The sequence below is a fragment of the Rhinichthys klamathensis genome, unplaced genomic scaffold, assembly GCF_029890125.1.
Source record: "Rhinichthys klamathensis goyatoka isolate OS25496 unplaced genomic scaffold, OSU_Roscu_1.1 h1tg000126l_1, whole genome shotgun sequence".
Lineage (NCBI taxonomy): Eukaryota > Metazoa > Chordata > Actinopteri > Cypriniformes > Leuciscidae > Rhinichthys > Rhinichthys klamathensis.
Window position 1 is genome coordinate 820,233 of NW_026606663.1, and position 26,952 is coordinate 847,184.

A 26,952-nucleotide genomic window follows, 5' to 3' on the forward strand; every position below is an offset into this window, starting at 1 on the left:
AAGCTGTAACAGATGGAGGACAGTTTATATATCTGCTGCTATGCCCTGAAAATGAATTAGTCTGCAGTTTTATAGATCACTTAGCAATGTGTGAAGATAACTTTGTTGCATGTGTGAAGTTTCTGGTTACCTATGCTATGCCTATAAAAAGAGACGGATAAAAAGACATGTATACATAAAAAATAAAAAAACACCAATCATGAATGTTCAAACTAAAAAACACTATTTTAATTGTTTAAAAAAAAAAACAGAAAAAAAAACTTGTGACTTCTAGGGAACTTGTGAATTTGATCTGACTATCAACTCATATCTAATCCTAGAATTGTAATAAACTATTAAAAGTTACAACTTGACATTTTCCATTATAAAAGATGTCATAAAAATGTAATTTGTCTGATAAAGAAATAGTATAGTTTTAAGATCTAATTCTATCCCGTCTTTCCCATATAGTAATATTGTTCCATTACTTCTGCTGCATGATTACATGTTGCTGGTGGTGTTTTGGCATGTATAGTGTTTGAAAGACATGCCATCCAGACTTCAGTTCACTGATGAGGTCTGTGCTTTGGCCAGGGAAAGGTTTTATAAGATCAAGTGAAAGTCTTATCTGCCTGCCCTTACAGCTCATTCTGCCACAGGCTAACCTTTACTTTGCTTTCTTTTACCAGGAGATATGTTTAATTTCATTTTGGCCTTGAGTTATGTCTGGCATGGTAGACACAATTTTGGAAGAAGGACAAATGCAACATGCATTAAAAACAGGTCTTAAAACCAAACTACAGTTGGCGGTCTTAAATAAATGCTTCATGAGGAACAGCAGCACATACAAAAGTCAATTCAACATAATGTCGTCATTGAGCACAGGTCTACTAAGACTGATCTATAAAACTCAGCAGACCACTTGTGTTTTTATACCAGGATTTGGGTTGAAATCAGCAAATGCATGTAATTTATAATTTTCTCTTTGTGGGGCGTTTCTGTTAATCATTAACTATCATGGCTTGATTCTGAACAACAATACCATCAACATGCACAATTGTGAGAATTGGGGGGTCAGAAAAAAAAAGAAAAAAGAAAAGAAAAAAAGATTGGAAACAAAGAAACAGCTTCACTAAAGATTCATTGTTAATTTTTCTTTCTTACCACATTTGGTTGTTAATTCACACAAATATTATGTCCCAATCCAAAGGTAGCATACAGACTCATAGTGACCGCTGCTCCCACCCACCTTCTCGAAAAGCAGCAGATAATTCCATAAGAACGAAAAAACAACAACACTGAAGCTCCTTGTGTTGGCCGAAACCACCCCCTCCCCTACCCACCCCCTATCCCGTGCAGGAATATCCTCGGTCCATCCAGAGAGGCGTCGACAGTCTGTTTGTGCATCTCAGGTGGTGTGCTGTACGATGTGCTCTGTTCCGTTAGCTTATCCTTACTCGTATCCGAATCAATATGAAGAAGTGAACGCACCGAGGCACAGAAAACAAAATGTAGATTGCTCCACAAACGGACAGACACACCAAATTCTTCCAATCGATGTCTTGGAGGCAGTGCTTAACTATCAGTTACCTCATGCCTGGATACGATTAGCGTTTAGAAGTTAAGTCCAATTGTAATCCATGTTCCACTGTTTTCAAAGGCAGATGGAGCCATATTCCTTGGCAGGGTAAAGGACAGTGACTGGGACGGTGATAGTAAACACAGCTGCTGCAGGTGCAAAACACAAGATTGTGTGTCGGACAAGCTTAGGTTGGCTGTAAATGAGTGAAACGAGTGAAAAAAAAAATCATTTTTGTTTTTAAATATATTTTTTTTAAACCACTGAGCATCAAGTCTTTAAGGATGTGGAGCTGATACATTACAAAAGAAAGTTTCTCATTCCCATATTCCTTTTTTTTGTACTTGGTCACCAGTTTGAATTCATATATTTATATCCATTTATATATATTTATGTATATTTTATACAGTTAAAAACACCATGGAGATGACAGACTATTTGGTTTCTTTTTTCTAAGTAGAAGTTTCTCCATAAATAAATGCATATAAATAAATTATCTTTTCACATGTTCTAGACTGCCACTCTCCCACGCTTCTACCCACAGCAGGTCCTCAGAAATCCAACGGTAGGTTCCAGTGGTATTTTGGCAGAGCGTTCTGAAGCCCCAAGACACATGGGACGTTTGTGGTTAGTCCTGTCAACCCCTTCTCATTGACCAGGCTTTGTGGCATCTTTGTGTGTGTCTTTCGGGGTCACTAAGTGAGTCTCCGTGGGCCCAAAAGAGGCCACTCCCCCTTGTCCGCCCCCATTTGCTAAAAGGATGCACACAGTCTCTTTGGCCCCCTGAGGAACGAAGCTACTGATGTCCTCCTGTTTCCTCTGGGCATGTGCTAGCGCTCTGAGCTGTTCCTGAGCCTCATCAAGTAGTGAGGCCACTTCCTCCCGTCTAACAGCCGCTCGGTTGGAGACCGTTACTTTGGACTGTTGATTGACAGCTGGAGCATCTGCTTTGCTTTCCAGAGGACTAGAACGGCTGCTTCCATCAGTAGGGACGGTTTGCATACAGGAGGCCTCATCCTGGTAGGAGTGGACGGAGGGGATGATTGGGATAGAGCAGGGTCGGTAGGGAGCAGGAGGACTTTGTCTAGGGCCGCCCGACCTGAGGCTCCTAGTGCACCTGTGGTCTAAGTGGCTGCTCCAAGATTTTGAGGATTGTGAGGCTTGCATATTGTAAAATGAATCCTGATGTAGGTCATTACCTGGGCCGGAGATGTTCCTGCAGACAGAGGAAAAGAGAGGAATGTATATATGATTAGAGTGCCAAAAATTTGGTTTCTTAGGAATGTTTGTTGAATCATAAGAAGAATTGAAACATATTCTAAAAGCCAAATAAAGCTAAAGTGTGTGATTTCTGCGCCTGTAGCATCAACAAACACAATTGTAAAAAATAATGACTCAAAAATTGCGACAATAATGGTTCAAACAGGTTCCTGAACACTGTCACTTGAAAGTCAATTGGCGGCCATATTTGAAACATCTCCAGGCAGCTATTTTAGGCAGGCAAGACCAACTCTTATCTACTTGAACGGGGAAATACTGAAATCTCAACAACTGCTTGCCGATTTCACATTTAAATATTTCAAATCCAGCACCAAAATGACTTGAACTAACCAATAAATGTTTCTTTCGGTCAAATAACATTTAAAATGGTGTATTTTCCAAGTTGGTTCAGTCAATGCATTGCATGAATGTCAGGACGCTGACTGTTTCAATGAGAACTGGAGTTTTTAACAGCAGCTGCAGTGGCGCAATGACTTTACTCATTGGCTCTCTTATTTAGGAGGCGAGACATATTCTGCAATATCGCATGGTGCATTTTTTCCCATTCATAGTAATGTAAGTGAAACATCTTGGTATATGCAGCCTTTGCCATTAGTCAGTCAAACAAATAGTCCCGCCCCAAACTCGCACCATTGGTTGAGTCAGTGTTGCTGTTGTTGGTCTGGTTGTGATGCTCAAACAGATTGGTTTCTTAGCTGTACAGAGCTTATTGTGTACACTTTTAGACAAAATCAACAACTCCGAATGACTTACTTATTATAGTTCTCTGCATATTAAGGTGAGATACAAGAATGTATTTCAATAAAAAAAACTTGAAATTGACCCTGTCATCACAGCAGACATTATTTGTAATTTAATGTCTGACATAATAAATGACTTAATGAGCTGCATAAAAAAGCTACTTGGTTACTCACGTAACCTCAGTTCCCTGAGTTAGGGAACGAAGTATTGCGTAGCTATACGCAGTGGGAAAACTCCTTTTTCCTGATTTACTGAAACCTTTATGTAAAACGCATTTGCAGCTGCAGAGCTCGCCCACAGAGCGCCTGGCTCGCTCATAGGCTGTGCTGCAGCAACTGCACATACAATGGTGCGGGCGCCTTTGACGTGTGACCAATGAGACCACTCTACGTCATTACACGTCAGAGCCAGTCAAGGGGCGTGGCTTCAGCCTATGTTAGTCCCTGAATTCGCCATTATAGCAGGTTTATATGACTGAAGCGACAACTAGCCAGTTTAATGCAGTGCGGCCGGCTACGCAATACTTCGTTCCCTAACTCAGGGAACTGAGGTTATGTGAGTAACCAAGTAGTTCCCTTTCGAACGGTCACTTCGTATTTCGTAGCTATACGCAGTGGGAACACTATGCAAAATGCCGCACTGAATAACTGGTTGCCACTGCAACTCAGAGCCCTGAGCAAACAGAACAAGCCGTAATACTAACACGTATACATCGGACCAGACACCGTCAGGTCCGCATAATATACCTGAGTCAGTAACTACTACCATACCACACTAATAAACCCAGACTCCATCGGGGTAAATAGTACATGGCAATACAACCGGCCAAAGCGGGTTTAAATGTACATGAAAATATAACCAGCCAAAGCGGGTCTTATGTATATATGTGAATGTGATTGTGCACAGTAACATTAAGACAGGACCGGACACCGTCAGGCACTAATCATACTGAAAGCACCTTCGCCTGTAGGGAAGGCACCTCCATGTTATAGAATTTCATAAATGTGGAAGGCGAGGACCAACCTGCCGCATCACAAATGTCCTGAATGGAACAGCCAAATGACCAAGCCCACGACGAGGCCATGCCTCTGGTCGAATGGGCCCTGATACCTATATGGCAAACCTGACCCACTGAGGTATAAGCCATAACAATAGCATCCACTATCCACTTAGACAGTCTTTGTTTAGTGACTGGACCCCCTTTGGATAGACCACCAAAGCAAACAAAAAGCTGTTCTGATTGTCTAAACGACGCAGAACGCTCCAGATAAATTCTCAGCGCCCTAACAGGGCAGAGAAGATTAACCTCCCCATCCTCAGTAGAAGGGGGAAGAGTCAATAATGTCACCACCTGTGCTCTGAACGGTGTTGAGAGCACTTTGGGCACATACCCATGCCTGGACTTGAGGATGACCCTAGAGTAATCCTGAGCAAACTCCAGACATGCTGGACTCACAGAGAGAGCCTGCAAATCACCCACTCGCTTGATAGATGCCAATGCTAACAGAAGAGCGGTCTTCAGCGAGAGAGGTTTGAGATCAACCGACTGGAGCGGTTCAAAGGGTGGACCCTTCAAAGCCCCCAGGACCGTGGAAAGGTCCCATGGTGGCACAGAGGGAGGTCTGGAGGAGTTAATCCTCCTAGCACCCTTCAGAAATCTCACGACCAGGTCGTTTCTTCCCAGCAATTGGCCAGCCACCAGGACATGACGTGCTGCAATGGCTGCCACATACACTTCGAGCGTGGACGGGCCACGGCCCTCGTCCAACAGCTCCTGTAGGAATGTAAGAACCACTGATATCTCACATGACTCTGGGTCTGCATGGTTTTTTGAGCACCAGCTGGAAAAAAAACGCCCATTTCGAAGCATAGAGGCGCCGAGTCGACGGGGCCCTAGCTTCAGATATCGGGCCCTATTTTAACGATCTGAAACGCAAGTGTCAAAGCGCAAAGCGCAAGTAACTTTGTGGGCAGATCCCGGCGCTGTTGCTATTTTCCCGGAGGGATAAATGCCTCTTGCGCCAGGCGCAAATCTAAAAGGGGTTGGTCTGAAGTAGCTTCATTATTCATAGGTGTGGTTTGGGCGTAACGTGAAATAAACCAATCAGAGCACCATCTCACATTCCCTTTAAGAGCAGGCGCGCTTGTTCTAAAGCGGATTACTATTATAACGGCGGATTTATATCTATCTATCTATCTATCTATCTATCTATCTATCTATCTATCTATCTATCTATCTATCTATCTATCTATCTATCTATCTATCGTAATAATGTATGATTTGCAAAAATGAAAACTGCTGCTTAGATGAGAGAATCAAAGTGTATGCGCGTTGTGCACACGCTACATTGATTATGGTCAAGCATGCGCCCTTAAAATAGCATAAAGAACAACGTGCAACGCGCTACTGACTTTAGACTACTTTTTTTCTGGTCAGTGGCGCAATTGTTTTATAGAACAGCAAAATAGCATGAGGGAAAGTTTGCGCCGGAACACGCCTCCTCTTTGCGCTGAACCGCCCCGGGGAGCCCAAGTGTATTTCTTAGTTAACCGACGTGTGTCTGTGGAGGGAAAAGTCCGCTTTGCGCGGGTGCAAAATAGGAATGATACATGCGTCAGTGTACAAAGTCATTTGCGTCGGGTGCAAGATAGGGCCCATAGTGTTCAACACCTTCACAGGAAGGTGCCCGGATACCCGTTTAGGGGCCACATGTGGAGGGCCCAAAGATCGGGCCGCGGATGCCACAACGTTCCCTTCGCTTGTGTCAGGAGGTCTTTCCTCACAGGGATAGGCCATGGAGCTGTGTTTGATAACTGGACCAGCTCTGGAAACCACGGTCTGGATTCCCAGAGAGGAGCCACCAGAAGGACTGGGCACTCACTCTCTCTGATCCTTTTGATGACTTGTGGAATCATCAAGACGGGGGGGAAAGCGTACAGGGGGCGGTTGGGCCAGGTGTGGGCCAACGCGTCCCTGTTCTTCGAGAAGAATATCTCGCAGTGTCTATTGGCTTCCGAGGTGAACAGGTCTATTTCGGCTCTGCCAAACACCTCCCATATCAGACTGACCGTCTGTGAGTTCAGAGACCACTCACTGAGGGGAGTGTTGCCTCGTGAGAGCATATCCGCACCCAAATTCTGGGCGCCCGGGATATGCGCAGCTCTCAATGGGCTAAGATTGGTCTGTGCCCATAAAAGGAGATCGCTCGCCATAGCATGCAGGTCGCTTGACCTGACTCCCCCCTGGCGATTTATGTAGGCCACTACTACTGACATGTTGTCCGTGCGGACTATTACGTGGTGACCCCTGAGGTTTGACAGGAATGTTTTCAGGGCCAAACCAACTGCTTTCATTTCCAGACAGTTGATGTGCAAGCTCTGCTCCGTGCTCGACCAGAGGCCGGATGCAGGCGTGCCCTCGTATAGCGCTCCCCAACCCAGGTTGGACGCATCTGTAAAAACCACTTTCCTTCTGGAAATGGTCCCCATTGTCACACCCTCTTGGTACCAGTCCTGAGCCCGCCAGGGAATCAGGGTCTTTAAACAATCGTGTTTCACCTTGATGCGCAGGCTGCCTGACTGCCATGCATGGGCTGGCACATGGCGTTTCAGCCAGTGCTGCAGCCGGCGCATGCGCAGTAATCCCATGCGGAGTACTGGCAATGCTGCTGCCATAAGACCCAGCAGTTTCTGAAATTTCTTCACGGGCGCGCGCTCGCGAAAGCGCGCTCAGTGCGAGCCGCGCTTTCATCCTCACCGAGTCTTGAACTTTGCCCAGAAAGATCGCACTCTGGCCGGGGGACAGTTTGCTCTTTTAAACATTGATTGTGAAACCCAGACATTTTAAATGGCTGAGAATCAAATCCTTGTGAGCTAGAAGCTCGACTCTCGACTGCTCCAGCACAAGCCAGTCGTCGAGATAATTCAGCACGCGCACCCCTCTCTGTCTCAGAGGAGAGAGCGCTGCATTTACACACTTCGTAAATGTGCGGGGTGCCAAAGACAGACCAAATGGCAGAACTGTGTATTGATAAGCCTGCCCCTCGAAGGCGAATCTCAAGAATGGCCTGTGACGAGGGTGTATCTGAATGTGAAAGTAAGCATCTTTCAGATCCATAGTGATAAACCAATCCCCTGGGCGAATTTGCGCGAGGATATGTTTTATAGTCAGCATTTTGAAGGGCCTCCGCATGAGAGCCTTGTTCAAATGTCTTAAATCTAGTATGGGTCTGAGACCACCGTCTTTTTTCGGAACCAGAAAATAACGGCTGTAAAAACCCCCTTGATTTAGTGCAGGGGGGACTAACTCTATCGCCCCTTTTGCTAATAGATTCTGTACTTCGGTGCGAAGCACGTGACCCACGTCGCTTCTCACCGAGGTCTCGACAACCGCCTGAAACATTGGGGGTCTGCGAGCGAATTGGAACGAGTAGCCTCGCTTTATAGTGTTTATGACCCAACTCATAAACTTCGGTGCGTGTCTTAAATCTAGTATGGGTCTGAGACCACCGTCTTTTTTCGGAACCAGAAAATAACGGCTGTAAAAACCCCCTTGATTTAGTGCAGGGGGGACTAACTCTATCACCCCTTTTGCTAATAGATTCTGTACTTCGGTGCGAAGCACGTGACCCACTTCACGAGTTCACACTTACATACAATTAAAGGGAATAAAGTATAATGCATATTTGGCATGCTGTACGGGGGGAGGGCTCCGAGCTCGGAATTCGGCCTGAACCCAGAGTACTCCCCCCAGTATGTAAAGTGGTTTAGGACTAGAAGAGTGGAGAAGGGGTGGTGAAGGGACGCTGCTAAACTGTCAGAGAAATGAGGTGAGACTGCTGAGTCTATATATACACGTTTTAATCATGATTGCTGAGTGCTCTCCACCCGTGTTAATTATCTGAACGTGCTTCTCCCGAACTTTGTTTATAAAACATCATGTCGCTTCTCACCGAGGTCTCGACAACCGCCTGAAACTTTGGGGGTCTGCGAGCGAATTGGAGCGAGTAGCCTCACTTTATAGTGCTTATGACCCAACTCGACACCCAGGGGACAGCTTGCCAGGCTAGAACCCGAGTGGCTAGGGACTGACACACTGATTGGGACGGGCCACCTAACATAGGGGGACCTGACACCCTTATAATGTGATTTGTGCATACATTGAGTGTTTGACTGACTGAACAGGCATTTGCGTGTGGGGGAGTCAGTGTTACAACAGGGGGGGAGCCGCCTAATGAAGGGGGACCGTGAACCCATGTGATGTGCTTGTGAAACATACACTTTTTGTGTTTTATTTGGGTCGCCGTAAAAACAACATTTGTGTGCAGAGACGCGCTCACTGCTGCGGGCCTGTGTGCATAAATAAAATCCCCAGCCGCCTGAACTGAACAGGGGGCTGTGGGAATTTTTTCTGGTCTTTTCAAGGGTGGTCCGGCAAGCGCGGGACTCAAGCCCTCTCACTTTATACCACGTGCTAGGATGGCTTCGGAGGCACCGCATCGAGCACGATGATGGGTCGCGGGCCTTGGCGCCGGGGCATAGGGAAACGTTTCGCCGCTCTTGTCTGGCGTTGGGCATCAGCCGCAGGGCGGGGCTGAGAGGCCTGTTTCCCTGGCTGAGGCGTAGACGGGGCTGGCTTGTGTTTGGCGCCCGCGCCATTGGATGCAGTTGCTGCAGCACAGCCTATGAGCGAGCCAGGCGCTCTGTGGGCTAGCTGTGCAGCTGCAAATGAGTTTTACATAAAGGTTTCAGTAAATCAGGAAAAAGGAGTTTTCCCACTGCGTATACCTACGCAATACGAAGTGACCGTTCGAAAGGGAACAATGATTTTTTTTTTTATGTTGAAGCTATTAAGTGTTTATGGAATAAAAAAAAAATTTACTACACATTCCGGTATCTCAGTTTATTAGGTATTCAACATTCAATCTGGCTGGCTGGTAGCCCAGTGTCTTCTCTGACTCATAATCGTTTAGTTCAGCTGTGCTTTAGCTGGTTTCCTGATTCAGAACTTGCTGCTCCCCGTGGCAGTCATTCTTGTTAATCTTCTGATGATTTGAAAGCAAAATTCTTTTAAAAGGGATGAAAGCAGAAGTTCCATCCAACCAGACCTTTGGTAAACTAATCTCTCAATTTAGGAGCAATCGGTATTGTTCCCCTGATTCATTATCTTTGTGTAATAATTCATAATCCCTGACAAAGAATGGCTTCTCACAGCATCAATATTTAACCAAGCACTGCTTTTTCTGATAATGACCGAGTCACAGTTAAGCCACAATCAAGGGGAGGCAAATTGTCTGATTCTATTTTCTATGAAACAGAAGATATGACAGAAATGCCAAGTATTCCAGCAGGCCATGGATCATTTATCCTGAAATATCAAGACTTGGAAACAGTTAACAATGCATGGATTTAGCCTGAGTTTGTGAGATTTTGCTTAAGATTAGAGATCATGATTTGATTTAATGTGATCATTTACAACAGAAAAGACAGCTCTTTTGAACAAGACTAGAATTTCACGTACTTTTAATGAAGCTCCTTCTGCTATTTTGTGCTGAGCTCATCTCTCCTCTAGTCGCATATATCATAAATAGCTTTGACTATACGACAAAAAGTCTGGTTCACACTGCATCTTATTCTGCTTACAGAGAGGAAGAGCCTGTCTGACTGTCATTTAGAGCAATGTTTCTCCAATCCTCAAGACCCACCTTCCACAAAAACAGCAGAAAATATGTTTAGACTTGTGATTTAAATGTTTATTTACATCCAAAACTGATAGCTTGGTTTATATTCACCGAGTACGCACAAGCTCGAAGGTGCGCACGGCAAAAAAGATATCATCGCAAAATGAAAATAAAGGTCTATGTTTAATAAAAATGTACATGAAATTAAATAAAAATGTTTAATGAAATTAGAAAATATTTAAAAGATTGTTTAGTTTTATACATATGTTCTCATATCCATATATTTTGTTTTAATGTCACAAGTAATAATCTCAAGGTTTACTGGATTTTACACGATTCTTTGGTTCTTTTGTAGCATGGGTGTAATAAAAAACAAAAAATAATGGTGGTGTAATAAAAAACAAACATTGTCACGTGTGTACCCTACTTCTCACCGTAGCTTCCTGATGGTTTAGAGCAGTATTTCCCAACCTTTTTTCAGTCACGGCACCCTTTGAAAATTATAAAAAATGTGTGGCACCCTACACTAATGTTGTTAAGATACTAGTTTGATACAATACCTTGAAATGTATCGATTTTCAATACCACAGGGAAGAATAGCCTACTGTCATATAGATATTTTTTGTCCATCTATTGAAAGTAATTTCTTCTGAAGAGATCACTTTATATGATGACATATTTAATTAAGGTATTTATTCACATATAAACATTGCATAAAACATTAAGACTTTATTTAACTAATTTAAGTCTGCTCTTATGAGGATACTCAACAAAACGAAAATTCATTCACAAGCAGCACGTTCTCTTTTGTCATGTCGCACTTGAATGGTTTAAAAGCATTTGCATGAAGAGGAACGTGATCATATAATGTAACGCTAGCCAAAGGATGACAGAAAAAAACGGATGCGGTGTTAATTGCGTTAAATATTTTTAACGTGTTAAACAGCACGGACATAACCGATGTGTTTATGTGAATACGTGGCAAGATGGACATTGTGACAATATTTTCGTGTGACTTGACCGTAAGCGCAACAAGCCATGAAAGAGGCAGCTTTATGTGTACGCACTGGAAATAAAGCATGAAGGAATGAAATCATGCGGAACCCCCGCAATTCAATGCCGAAAACGTACTATTCGCTTTTTTATTATAAATTTGTGTGCATACAGTGCGTTATTTGTTGTTATCAGAGACATCCGAGATTAATGGTACATAATAATTTTTTTTTTTTTAGCTGTTTTAAAATGTTTGAAGGAGTTTCTTCACGGCACCCCTGCTCTCGCCAGATGGCATCCCGGTTGGGAAACGCTGGTTTAGAGAACATTTACTCCGAGTTGCACCCTGTCGTTTCAAATAATAGTAGAACTGCGAGCGCGTCAAGAATAAATGCCTCGTCCGTTTGGGGAGGAGCACGTGCAGTTAGCGGAGGCTGCGGTGCGGAGCCAGGCGAAAGTATAAACAAGGCTTAACTCAGAAAACAACGCAGAATACTTTCTATGTCACTTAAATGAAACTAAATATATTTCAATGGTCTGATGCCACAAATCTGGCGAATTACAATTATTTCTCTCTTTAAAACAAGAAACAAAGAACCACAGTCAGCAAATCAGATTAGAGCTTGCCCGGTTGTAAAGGAGACTGTTGGTGGTCTGCTCATATAAATGTAAGTGACACTCATTCTCTGTATCTCATGGATACACAGATCATTTCCAGCTATTTTAATTATTACAGTGTAAGCAAGGAGGAAACATCACTTTTGAGGGTTAGTAGATGACACTGTCGTGCTGCTCAGTGCAAATTATGATTTATAACCTTATTTACTGCAATCCTGTTGTTCTCATCATATCATGTAACAGTTTCAGATACCTGCATGAAATAAATTAGGCTGAAAGGAAAACAGCTCGATGGGTGTCACGGTAGTGAAATACATTCAGGGCATGTTTTGAGGTCTTGTATAATGAACAGCCCGGCCTCTTTGAAAGCCTCTTACTGAAAACACTTTAATGAGCAAACACTCACTGTAAGACAAATACACAGCTGATGAGGTCAGGCTTTAGATACCGACTTTATCAATAGGAGGTATGCCGCAATCTGGGAAATATCTGAATTGTTTTATACAAAACGGCGGGACTTAGTATGAGTAAGCAATTATAAAGGTTGTCTATATACTTGCTAAAGTACCCAGCTCGAGGGAATCCAGACAACCCAGAGGGGGGTTGACAGGTACCTTTCGATCTAAAAATACTGGGAACAATAACACTATGAGAAATCTGTTCCCTACGTAAGCCATTCTAGCGAGATAACAGCAAGCTTTCTGGGACGGAAGGAATGAGACGGCCAATATTGTTTTTCTGCTGTCATATGCAAAACAGTTCTATCTCTGTCTCTCTCTCTCCCTCCCTCCATCCCTTTTTTCTGTCACTCCTCTCCTGTCTCGCTCCCACTCTCTCCTTCTCTTTCCTATCCCGTATCCCAGCCTGTCTCTATGGTAACGGAGCTCTCTCCGGCAGAGAAATATTCTTTTGCAGGCTGGAAGGCTGGAAATAGGTCAGTGCTTAGACCCCGTTGGAGATTTTAAGGCAGGTGGTGTCTTCCGCACTGCAAAGCCTTCCTGTGTAGCACATGAGGACTAACTGGACCAGGATAGCCTATAGTGTGTGCGGGTTGATGACTGGCCCATTCTAGCAAACTCATCCAGGACTGGCCATTCCATTGATATATCACTGGCTGTTTAATTGGCTATGACAGTGTGGTTTTTATTAGCTGTGCTGCTCCTAGAAAAGGCAGCGCTCCCCAGTGCCTTCCTGTCTCAGTGAGTCATGCCTGCATACAGAACTTCAATAATAGAGCTCAGACAAGCCGGCTTGTTGCTCTCGCAGTCGGCATGGAGACAAAAGCATACGCTCACCACTGAAAACTTGGGAGCAGTTATAAATAAGGCTTTATGGCACATACACAAAGCCATTAAAGATACACTCTGGGTAAATGTATTTTGCCATACAATAAAAAGTCAGACTTGCCAGTGACATACCACCAGTCATGGGACCTCTCTTGCCTGAGAGAGACACAAGTGGCAACATCACATTTGAGAGTTTGTATTGTGGGCTGAACGCTGCTGAAAAGCTAAGGCGGAAACAAACTGTATACAGATTATTAAAGAGGACCTACAGTATTACGCCCTTTCACAAACTCTTGATTTTGTTTTTTGGGGTCTACTAGAATAAGTTTTCATACTTGAATGTTAAAAAAACAAACGTTATTTTTCACATATTTTACATTGTTGCAGCATGCATTACATTGTAATGCTCTCTTCAGTTCCTGTCTGTAAGAAGCCCCTCCCTCTGAAAAACTCAATGTGATCTGATTGGTCGGCTGGATCAGCGTGTTGTATTTGGTTAACCGATTTGCGGGTTTTGGAAATGTCACACCCCTTTCCATAACCCCACTGTCTCCTGGACATGGCAAAACACACTGCTAATGCAACTCAACCAGGCCTCACACCTCTATATTGCATATGCCCTGGGCAGGAATTATTTAAATGAGGGATATTGTGACATGTACGTTCCTGAAAGAAAACTCAAGACTACAATCGAGGCATTTCAGGGAGTCCCTTTGGAGTGGACTTTGTGCTTTGTAACCTCAAACAGCAACATTACATATTAAAGAAAGCTGAAAATGTAAAAAAAGAAAAAGAAAAAAAAGAAGCATAATAGGTCCACTTTAGGAGGAAAACAAACAAACAAACAATTAAATTAATATTTATATATTGCACCTGAAGAAAACTTCTTGAATTCAGATCTAAGATGCAGTAGGAGGAACAGAAAAAAATGACAAAAAGTGAGTGTAATAGTCTCGGCTTTGGGTTTTGTGGTAGAAGCTGTTGTTTAAAACTACAGATTGGCTCATAAATCTGAGGATAGAGGGAACGGACAGAGGGGTCCTGGTAGAGGCACAAAGTTTCACCTACCAGAATTGACTGACATGAACACCACCCTTCCTCAAAAAAAAAAAAAAAAAAAAAATCCTTGCATGCAATTTTCGTTGCATTAATGCATCCCATTCCTCAGAGAATCACGGACTAGAGTTTAATCCATTGGGGCAGGACTATGCACAAGCATTAAATAATTAGTATTAAGCTCATTGACCTGTAGCAAATTAATGTTGCTAACTAACCTTCTCACTGACTCCCTCTCTGAGCTGTCTACTTCCTGTAGATGTTGGTAGGCAGGACCAGAATCTCTAGATCCACCAATGGCATTCAGACATCCTGTGGTTATGGGTGGTGTTCTGCGAGATGCAGGACGAAGAGCAGAACGACTCCTCTGATCTGGACTATGAGAAAGGGAACCGCAAAAAACATATCACTCACGGATTTCTTTATTTGTACTTTCGTGTTAAATTTCACGTTATTGCTGGAGTCAATTTGATCCCCAGTGAGAAACGGATCAAATCTGAAGAGTGCATGTTTACTCAGGGATAAATAACATCATCTTGATGTGGAGCTTTGACTAAGCCAGATGAACATATTAAAAGCATCAGAAGAATTGAACAACAACAACAACAATAATATTTATTTAAAATGTATGTGTTTTATTTGAATTATTATTATTATTATTAGAAGGTATTGCTTTTTGCCTTAATTTTACATTTTAATTTTACATTTTTATAGGACAGACGAAGAAAGAAAACGACTGAATAGAAGAGGCAAACAAACAAATAAAACAACCAAACAAAAACAAATTCTTAACAGAACATGTAGATTAAACAGCTAGTGTACATAAATGGCACATCTTTTTTTATATAAAAGAAAACAATATATTGAAAAAAAAAAAAAAAACGAGACAAACAAAAATTTATCAAATAAATAAATACAATAAACCTGATCTTTTAAAGATTGTACATCTGCCTTTGTTCTGCTGATGTTTTTATTTTGTGAGGAAATCCTAAAAATAGCACATGACTCAGAACAAATTAAAGCAGCGATACTCAATCTTATTTCTCTCAGAGAATTTCTATTCCAGTCTATAGCGTCCTAATGTTAAATGCTTTACACTCACACTTTCTCTCTGTCTCCATCTGGTGTGCTGAATGTTTTACAAAGCAGGATATGTATAAAGCTTTGTATATATGAGAATACTGTACTAGATATATCTCCTCTATCATTAAAAAAACGGAGCACATTACCAATGAGTCACCTTGTTCCCAATTAGATATTTATGTGATACTGCTAGGCAAACTACAGGGAGATGTTGTACATACATTTCCACTGAATGGGGCCACATTAACATGGAGATTAATTGACCTATAAGACCGCTGGCAGTGAGGAGCACACATTTGACTATTTGGTAAAAAATAGCCTGAAGAGAAATGCATGCTCGATTTTAGAGATGAGTCTCCAACAGAGAGATAATTCACTGCATATTTAAGTCCTTCCTTACACTGAGTCAAGTGCAATCAGTTACATTGTAATGATCATTTGAAGAGATGAGCAGTTGGAGAGGGGTGGGACAGGGGCAGAGGCTGTTTGCAAACAAATTGCAAGACATCATAGAGAGAAAAAAAAAAATAGATATGTGATTGCAAGAGTGCACTGAGCCACAAACAAAAACAGAGTGGAATCAGGGCTTAACGTTTAGTTTGAGGAAAGTATGAGGATTAAACAGGGCGGAAAGGATTTGTCTCTGCCATCAAAGACCACCCCAACCCCTCGATAAAACCCTATGACACACGAGAACTCGTATCCACACACGTGCTTTGAGTGTGGATGAGCCATCATTTAAATCAAAAGATCATTCATATCCGATTTTTAAAAAAAATTTTAATGAATGAATGAATTCAATAAAACCTAACAATCTATTAAATCCTTAAATAACAAACAAACTCCACTTCAAAGACCTTCTCTAAGCTGTCTGAAAAACATTTCTGAGCAATCCTACCTTAGCAATTGTTGCTGTCCGTTTTTTTCAGACAAGCTTTTGTGCTTTTCCAATGCAAGTCTATTGTGGAATTATATGGATAGTTGTAAATGCAATTTTATGGATATTATTGGAAAATACTTTAAAGGAACACTCCGACTTTTTGGGACTTTAGCCTATTCACCTTATCCCCCAGAGTTAGATAAGTCCATAGGCCTACATACATTTTTCATCTCCGTGCGTGCTGTAACTCTATCTGACGCACCCACCGCTAGCCTAGCTTAGCACAAAGACTGGCTGTAAATGGTTGCAGCTAGCATACTAATCCAAATAAGTGACAAAATAGCGCAAACATTTTCCTATTTACATGTTGTGATTTGTATAGTCACAGAGTGTACAAAAAACAAAGTCACATGAGACAGACATATTTTAACCGTATAAATACTGGGAACTATATTCTCTGAAGGCGAAGCACTGCTACTTGGGCGGAGTGATAACCGCAGCACCTGAGACGCGCTCTCTGCTCCTCACCACGGCGCGTCTCAGTAAAACCATTACATCCAGTCTTTGTGCTAAGCTAGGCTAGCGGTGGGTGCGTCAAACAGACTTATAGCACGCACGAAGATGAAAAAGGTATGTATGGACTTATCTAACTCTGGGGGATAAGGTGAATAGGCTAAAGTCCCCAAAAGTCGGAGTGTTCCTTTAAAACACTGCTGCCAGGTCACATAATAGTACCCAGAGAGGATCCAAATAGTAGCCTACTTCTTTTTACAAATCATTAAGTAAAGCAAGAAGTGCTGCCATCAGTAAGAACACCTACATTTGCTCTAAGGTAAATTAACTTTACATCTTTTCTTTCACGTATTGATTCACGTCATTGTAGTGCTGATAGAAACTAAAGAATGAGCGAATGTGTTGTTCACTCACACTGATATTATCAATTATAAATGATTTGAATGTAATACGTATTTGCTTTTATTCTGATTTGTAGTCTCCACACTTTGTAATCATGTTACTGTGCCATTTAACAGTTTCTTTAATGAAAAACAGCAGATAAAAATACTTTTCAATGGTAAAATTCATTCCAGCCAATGTAAGAATAAAAGCCGATAAGTTTATTCCTACGGGAAGCTCTGTAAAGCTTGTCTGAGTTAGCCACCTGTCAGACATCTCTTAGCATTCCAAAGTTTGAGGTCAGTAAGATTTTTTTTTTTTTAAATAGAAATTAATAATTTTATTCAGCAAGGACACAATAAATGGATCAAAAGTGACAGTAAAGACATTTATAATGTTTAATACAAGATTTCTATTTCAAATAACTCATGTTCTTTTGAACTTTCTGTTCATCAAAGCATCCTGAAACAAAATGCATCACAGTTTCCACAAAAATATTAAGCAGCACAACTGTTTTAACATTGATATAATAAGAAATAAGAATTGATATAACAAACAACAAGAAAACCAAGGAATACAAGAAACAAAACTGAGGAAACCAACGAGACCGCACCAGACAAAGAACATGGGAAACACTGGGGTTTAAATACACAAGATAACAAAGGCTGGAACAAGAATCAGGTGAAAGTGGTTAGTAGTTATGGAGATAAATGAGGGTAACTATGAGGAAACAAGGTAAACACTGAAAGTAAAACACAGGAACCATAAGAACTGCAGAATGCATCCAACATATCCAAACAACAAAAACACAAGGTACACAAACCCCGGGAATACGTAATAATTACTTCTTTTACTGTATTTACTGTCAAATAAATGCAGCTTGGTGAACAAGACTTTTTTTTCGAAAATGTAACCGACCCTTCAACTTCTGAACGTTATTGTATCTTTTGGAACAAAACAAAACAAAACATGAAACTGCCATATTGTATTACACCAGAGATCTGACCATAAAAAAACACTAGGCTGGTAAATTACATTTCCTCAGAGTGAAATTTATCTCCATATACTGTTGCCCCTTATGTTTTTGCTATTACAGAAATGCGTATTAAATTAATATACACTCACCTAAAGGATTATTAGGAACACCTGTTCAATTTCTCATTTATGCAATTATCTAATCAACCAATCACATGGCAGTTGCTTCAATGCATTTAGGGGTGTGGTCCTGGTCAAGACAATCTCCTGAACTCCAAACTGAATGTCAGAATGGGAAAGAAAGGTGATTTAAGCAATTTTGAGTGTGGCATGGTTGTTGGTGCCAGACGGGCCGGTCTGAGTATTTCACAATCTGCTCAGTTACTGGGATTTTCACACACAACCATTTCTAGGGTTTACAAAGAATGGTGTGAAAAGGGAAAAACATCCAGTATGCGGCAGTCCTGTGGGCGAAAATGCCTTGTTGATGCTAGAGGTCAGAGGAGAATGGGCCGACTGATTCAAGCTGATAGAAGAGCAACTTTGACTGAAATAACCACTCGTTACAACCGAGGTATGCAGCAAAGCATTTGTGAAGCCACAACACGCACAACCTTGAGGCGGATGGGCTACAACAGCAAAAGACCCCACCGGGTACCACTCATCTCCACTACAAATAGGAAAAAGAAGCTACAATTTGCAAGAGCTCACCAAAATTGGACAGTTGAAGACTGGAAAAATGTTGCCTGGTCTGATGAGTCTCGATTTCTGTTGAGACATTCAGATGGTAGAGTCAGAATTTGGCGTAAACAGAATGAGAACATGGATCGATCATGCCTTGTTACCACTGTGCAGGCTGCTGGTGGTGGTGGTGTAATGGTATGGGGGATGTTTTCTTGGCACACTTTAGGCCCCTTAGTGCCAATTGGGCATCGTTTAAATGCCACGGCCTGAGCATTGTTTCTGACCATATCCATCCCTTTATGGCCACCATGTACCCATCCTCTGATGGCTACTTCCAGCAGGATAATGCACCATGTTAGCCTGGCTAACGCCAGACCCAATCTCGTTGAGAATTGGGTCTGGGAACCACATGTTCATTTTCTCGTATTTGAGGCGTGGTTTACGAATGCCCAGAGCCGTTTATTGGGTGCTACGAATGTCTATCAAATGCGCCTGTACGTAGCTCATAGCCAATCGTTTCGATTATACCAGTTGACGTATGTAGAGCGACAGAAATTAGACGAGGGAGACGACGATGGCCGATGGGTCAGAGATTTATGTGTAGCCTACACGATGGCGTGTATCTAACGGCCGTTTCACACCGCATGCGTGAGCGGCGCGTATTTTTTCGGCGTGCATGTTAAGCAATGAGTGCATTCACACCGGGAGCAGCGCGTGAGCGTCGAGCAGGAGCGGCGCGTGAGCAGCAGTGAAGCGGGGGTTTCGAATCTGTTTTTTGCTGCATTGCTCACGCTAAATTAAAGTGAAAGCACACTTTTGATGGACAAAAATAAATGTGATTTCACACAAAAATTTGCCCAAAATGCACAGAATTAGCATGTCTAGTGAGTTTTAACAAGAACTTGAGTAGGCAAATAAAAGAAAATAAAGACTCTAAAATATTTATAGAAGATTTACCCGGTAAAAACTTGTTTTTAATTATTCAGTTTGGGTGAAAGTTGTGTATTATATAAATAAAAAAAACTAAAGTAAACTAGCCAGAAAATATTATATATAAACGTTCTTTTAGTTCATGTAACGTTAAAGGGTCACTCCACCCATTTGCATTAAGAGGTCCATTGTTAGACAACCAGTCATACTATTGAATGGTCGTGCAACATTCTTTCATTTTCCCCTGAGATGAGAGAAATCTACTATTTACCTTTTTCACTTCCTCCTACAATGACGCAAAAATCGTCATTTGACGTCATTGTAGGAGGAAGTGTAAAAAGGGGGGATTTCTGTATAGACTACAAGCACAAATTCCCACCCTTTCAAACCCGCCCATAGGGGGTTGTGCCTAATGCCCTAACAGAGCTATCACAGATCAGTGGGTGGGGCTTCACTTGCAGATACTGAAAGCAATATCAGCCATCTTGTTTATAAGCTAAGCTAACAAGCGCTGTGGATATAGGAAGTTACGACAATGACGGAAGAAACTAAAAAACATGATATGGAAGTAGAGGATTTTGAAATTCTGCTGCTCGAATCCGCTCTTCGTGGCTATCTTTACGAGCCGCAATATAGTGAAGAGCAGCTGAGGCTGATGGAGGATCAGGAGGCGGCTGCCTGTCGCGAACGAGGAGCCCGGACTGGGTCGAGCTGAGGCGGGCTGCTGGTGCGTGTGCTCTCGCTGTGCGCTACGGACACAGATAGAGTCCGTCTGCTGCAGAGAATTTCAACGATCGCAATTTCTCCTAGACGAAATCTCTGAATCAGACGACCACACGGACGTTTGTGTTGTGATGTGAACCATCCTAGTTTCGCCTGACTGAAAATCCAGGTATCATGCAATAATTCACCATATAGAAAGAAATACAAACGAGTAATTCACTAATGAGTTTGCCAATGTAACGGGGTTCGTTGTTGTGGGAAGAAGGAGGCTGGAACCGGCGAACATTTAAACATTTTAATAGTAAAATAAACAAATACAAAACAAAAGTATAAGCCAGCTGGCCACACACAACAGAAACAAAACATAAAATCAGGCCTGTTCCTTTTGTGCTTCCGCTCCTCCGTGAGAGATATGAGACCGCTGCACAGGTGCCATTCATTATCACTCGCGTCGTCCTCTCACGTCCCTCGCCCTCGTCCTGCTCGCCACAGCCAACTAACTAGACATTTTTTGTGAAATGAATTTCAAACTCATTTAGCAGCTAGCCTTCTTGTAGACGGAAGAGGGATTTCTCTGATGTTTGCGCTGTTCTGGATTAGTGGGAGTGGCTTGCGGAGCTGTGCAACGTGGTGCATTGTGGGAGTTGTCGTCTTACATACAAATGCGCCCTAAAGTTATTTTCTGTCTTTTCTCGGTCAAGAGGGCACCAAATTCAAAATTTCTTTTACATTTCGACTACATATATAACCCACTTTCAATAAAGATTAATGTTGAAATGGGTGGAGTGACCCTTTAACACACAGACAGCTACAGGCTAGCACAACCCAAATCAAAACCGAGTGTGTGGTTTATTTGTGTGTTTTGTTTTTTATCCGCGGAGTTGCGGTCTTGTAAACATCGAAAGTATGACTGAAACTAATAGATTGGAGCCATTTTCTGGGTTGTTTTGTTGTATTACATTTAACTTACACTCACCGGCCACTTTATTAGGTACCCCATGCTAGTAACGGGTTGGACCCCCTTTTGCCTTCAGAACTGCCTCAATTCTTCGTGGCATAGATTCAACAAGGTGCTGGAAGCATTCCTCAGGGAGTTTGGTCCATATTGACATGATGGCATCACACAGTTGCCGCAGATTTGTCGGCTGCACATCCATGATGCGAATCTCCCGTTCCACCACATCCCAAAGATGCTCTATTGGGTTGAGATCTGGTGACTGTGGAGGCCATTTTAGTACAGTGAACTCATTGTCATGTTCAAGAAACCAATTTGAAATGATTAGAGCTTTGTGACATGGTGGAAGTAGCCATCAGAGGATGGGTACATGGTGGCCATAAAGGGATGGACATGGTCAGAAACAATGCTCAGGTAGGCCGTGGCATTTAAACGATGCCCAATTGGCACTAAGGGGCCTAAAGTGTGCCAGGAAAACATCCCCCACACCATTACACCACCACCACCAGCCTGCACAGTGGTAACAAGGCATGATGGTTCCATGTTCTCATTCTGTTTACGCCAAATTCTGACTCTAACATCTGAATGTCTCAACAGAAATCGAGACTCATCAGACCAGGCAACATTTTTCCAGTCTTCAACTGTTAAATTTTGGTGAGCTCTTGCAAATTGTAGCCTCTTTTTCCTATTTGTAGTGGAGATGAGTGGTACCCGGTGGAGTCTTCTGCTGTTGTAGCCCATCCGCCTCAAGGTTGTGCGTGTTGTGGCTTCACAAATGCTTTGCTGCATACCTCGGTTGTAACGAGTGGTTATTTCAGTCACTGTTGCCCTTCTATCAGCTCGAACCAGTCTGGCCATTCTCCTCTGACCTCTGGCATCAACAAGGCATTTCCGCCCACAGAACTGCCGCTCACTGGATGTTTTTTCTTTTTCGGACCATTCTCTGTAAACCCTAGAGATGGTTGTGCGTGAAAATCCCAGTAGATTAGCAGTTTCTGAAATACTCAGACCAGCCCTTCTGGCACCAACAATCATGCCACGTTCAAAGTCACTCAAATCAACTTTCTTCCCCATACTGATGCTTGGTTTGAACTGCAGGAGATTGTCTTGACCATGTCTACATGCCTAAATGCACTGAGTTGCCGCCATGTGATTGGCTGCTTAGAAATTAAGTGTTAACGAGCAGTTGGACAGGTGTACCTAATAAAGTGGCCGGTGAGTGTATATGCGAATGTTGTACACCTCCCCAACTTCTAAAAACAAATGTATAGTTGTTTTTGTAAAGAATTGCTCGCTTATATATAATGCCGAAGTCATATTTCAATGTCTTTGGAAAACAAGAAAAAACACAAAATGACTTAAGCAATTATGCTATGAGGCTAACGATATGTAGCTTTGGAGCCGCTGCTGTGACACTGTACAAACGCTTCCAGTGTGAATACTCTCGCGCGTCTGCAGCTGCAGTGACGATGTAGTTACGCTGACGCGCTGCTCAAATGCCGCTCACGCTTGCGGTGTGAAACCTATATGTGAAACGGCCGCAAGGCTGCATCGAAAGGTAACTTCGCGTCTACTGCCATGTTTGATCCATAGGTATAAACAACAAACTGCTTCGGTGTGTCGCATAGACGCGTCATCGTCTTGCTGGTCCCTCCCCGTTCTGTGATTGGTTCCCTAAATGAGGCGAAAAATCTGGCCATGGTATCCAGACTGCCTTTCAGCGTGAATTGAATCGCGCTGCGGTAAGGCAGTATGGGGAAACCCAGGCTAGCACCATGTCACAAAGCTCGAATCATTTCAAATTGGTTTCTTGAACATGACAATGAGTTCACTAGGGCTGTTTTCGACTAAGGATTTTCATAGTCGAATCTGATTCGTTAGATTTTGCCGTAGTTGACTGATAGTCGAACCTTTTTTTTTTTTTAGATAGCAACGTTAGTTATATTCGGTTGAATAACTGTTCGTCTGTTATAGGACAACTCGCTCTACGTTTATTTAAAATGAACAGCAAGACAACTAGAAGTGAATGTGCTTTTTCCATTAAATGAATCCTTAACAAAAAAAAAAACAAAAAAACGTTGCAATGAACGTGCTTTGTTTTAAATAAATCACACACAGTAAACAAAACCTTAACAAAAAAACTTTGCAATGAACTTTGCAATTTAGACACGCAAACTGCGTGCCGGTGCGGTGAGACGTAGCCTACATGCTCGGACAGATTCGGCCTGAAGTCGTTCATCCTCGGATGCGGCGTCGCGCGCACTGTTACAAAAAAAAGCTGTGCACACTGCCAAGCGAAATGGGGTCTTGCCGGTCTTGCGCACCCAGCGCGTCATTTTTTGCCGTGCGCACCTTGCGCTAGTGCGGATGCGTCAAGTATAAACAAGGCTTTACTCCATGTCAGTGCGCACTCTGATCGGTAAAGGGGCACAGACCTCTCCCGAATCATCTCCAGCATTCAGCCTCTGAAGCACCAATAACCCCGCCTCCGTTTCCCTCGTAAGATGATATTAGTATTTAAACATTCTCTATGATAAAAAATGTTTGTAAAAAATATTTTAATAGCACGGTTTTGGCGGTTATAGAGTTCTAATGACGGTGTTCAACTATAACCGTCGGTCTCACGGTTATATAATAACCGTCACACCCCTATTGGTTACATAACACTTCCCTACTATTCGACTATGAGGTTCATAGTCGAATCAGACCTCTCCGAATCGAATCGTCGAATCCTTTACTATTAGAAGTCAGCCCTAGAGTTCACTGTACTAAAATGGCCCCCACAGTCACCAGATCGCAACCCAATAGAGCATCTTTGGGATGTGGTGGAACGGGAGCTTCGTGCCCTGGATGTGCATCCCACAAATCTCCATCAACGGCAAAATGCTGTCCTATCAACATGGGCCAACATTTCTAAAGAATGCTTTCAACACCTTGTTGAATCAATGCCACGTAGAATTAAGGCAGTTCTGAAGGCGAAAGGGGGTCAAATACAGTATTAGTATGGTGGTCCTAATAATCCTTTAGGTGAGTATGTATTCCCAATTATATTTATTTTTTGTACTATTCAGTAAATGTACTGCAAACATTGTATTGCATGCAATTTAATTTCTCTCTTCAGTGCTTTATGACAGAGGCACGTGGTCGTTATGCTGTATCGTTACAATAATCATTGTCAAAATTTCTTGCAATGCCATTAAATTATTATGCAAAAAAGCAGTCTTTAGAAGGATTTAAAAAAAGGATTTTATGAAGACATTAGGAATTTGCTGTAATGATTGTCTAAGAAGCAATATCACTATTATCATACCTGGTGTGTTTTCCTGTCAATGTGCCCTGTGGATTGGTAGAGGCAGCAGTGCTTTGAGCGAAACTGGACTCCCGAACAGCGCCTCCAAGTGGTGGCAAGGACCTTGTGGGTTTATAATACTGCAAAAGACACAATATGCAAGACAAATGTTAAATATTGCACTGTTGTCTATGGCCGATTCAATGAACTGTCACCTAAACTTATAATGAATACGTTTTTTTTTTTTCAGTCCCAGTTGGATAATATATCCAGAAAGCTCAGTCATCTGCTCTACTCTTTGCCTTGATTCTTGGCTTTGACAAAGAGTCAGTGGACGGTTTCCACTGATGTTCAGATAATCCAACAGACCTCTATGGAACCTGCAGACAAAACTAATTTAAATTTCACACCTTGAAAGAATTCCTCATAAAAATCCTTTTCTGCTTCTGGCAGAATGCACACAATGATCTAAATGTCAGAGAGATACTTAATCTCCTCCACTATCCCACCTTCACTTCACAGTGTCGAGTGAAAGAGAAGAGAGAGAGGGAGTGTACAGGAAGAGAACTGATAGTTGACGGGGGATCAGAGAAGGGCACTAGAGTTTCACTTTCAGGACTATGTAAATCCAAGCAATGTCCCAATAGCTTCCTCTAATGGAACTGTGGGAACAATTTGCAGTGGCAGCAGAGACCATACTGTTTCCCCCCACATCCTTTTTCTTTCCTCATTTACATTTATGCATTTAGCAGACACTTTTTCCAAAGCGACTTACATTTCATGCAGAAAAACATAGAGGATGTAGAAAAACTATAAAAATGTGAACAAATATGTGGGTCCACATATGTGAATGTTTTTAAAATATTATAGACATGAATAAAAGGTTTTTATATTTGTTCTACATTCTCAAATGCCTTGGGCCTCATGTTTTTTGCACATTGAACTATCCCACATCCAAAGAGCCCCGCGATGCAGACTTTATACCCCAGTAGCCCTCTTTGCATCTTTTGTTCTATGCATTTAATCAGTTAAGCATTCCTTGGGAATCCAATTCATGACTTTGCCATTGCTAGCGCCATGCTCTACTGTTTAAGCGACAGAAACACTGGAACTTTATTGTGATTGCTTAAAAATATGCAGTGTATGTGCATAATGTAGTAACTCATTATTATCCGTTCTGTAAATTATGACCGGGAGCATCTTTACATTATGATTCAAATGCATCATGTAACCTCCCACCTTACAGGACTTTATTCATTTGTGATATAACAGTAGCTTGGAGGAAATGTCTTGTGTCTGTGAAATATTGACACTGCCTTGACAAAGAAATTACATATGCAAGTGTGACATTTTTTTTTCAAACCTGGGCTGAAGTAAGCTGACAATACATATGTGAAATGTAACCATACCAATGAACAATCCCACAGGCAATTTTAAAATGTTTTATCTATTTTGAAATGAGTCATATGTTTAAAAACACTTAGATACAACTCTATCTTTTAATTCAAAACAAAACATAGTTTGATTACTTTAGACTTTAGCTAACATTTAGCCAGTTATGTTATGCTACGTTATGTTATATGGCCATCTTTCTCTCTATGTTAATATGAATTGCATAGCTGTATGATCAAGAGACTCATGATGACAGTGAATGTGCTATTGAAAATATTAGGTGAGTAGGAAGGAGCTATAAAGAGAAAAAAAGATGTATACAGAAGGAAAAAGGGAGCCAGAGAAAGAGTAGAAATGAATCTGTGGGAGGATGTGGTGGAAGACATTCTGACTAATGATTTATGTGAATTCAGAGAGAAAAATAAAAGCCAAATATTCAGAAAAGGTAAAGAATATGGTTTGCTAAAATGGTCATTCTGTAGTGCTTGAAACATGTGAAACATGAAATTAAAACATCAGTTCAATTTGTTTTTTTCTCAAACCCAAACATATTCTAGCAATAGTATAAAAAAATGACTCAGAGTGCTACAAAAAATCTTAAAAATCATTTCATGCAACAGGTTTCTGAATTGAAGTTCAAAGCTTTATCACATGGGTAACTAGTATTAGACAAGCTAGAAGCCTATCATTACTGAAGCAGTCAATTTCTTTTTCCGTAGAGATGCACTTTGACCACACTCAAAAGAACCTGTTCAGGCGATCAAAAATGACTTCGTCCGAAATCTTTTGAAAGCATCTTTCTGATCTGGAAGATTCATTTTTCAAAGCACAGCCACCTACATTTCCAGAAAATGCATGTAATTAATGTAAACTAAATAAATGTAATACAAAACAGCTGAAAATTGAGACTTGTAAAAAAAAAATATATATTTTT

The 26,952-nt window shown here is 41.8% G+C and overlaps 1 protein-coding gene across 1 annotated transcript in view; it reads right to left on the bottom strand.

The window, feature by feature from the left end:
* Positions 1-257: 257 nt before the first annotated feature.
* The window catches only part of LOC130089131 (pro-neuregulin-3, membrane-bound isoform), a gene marked incomplete at its 5' end in the record, with an annotated part of 132,232 nt that continues 105,537 nt past the window's right edge, over positions 258-26,952 (bottom strand). The window contains 2 exons of the mRNA XM_056256257.1: positions 258-2,774; positions 24,648-24,766. Of these exons, the coding sequence (XP_056112232.1) occupies positions 2,207-2,774; positions 24,648-24,766 (687 nt within the window). The remainder of the gene's footprint in view (positions 2,775-24,647; positions 24,767-26,952) is intronic.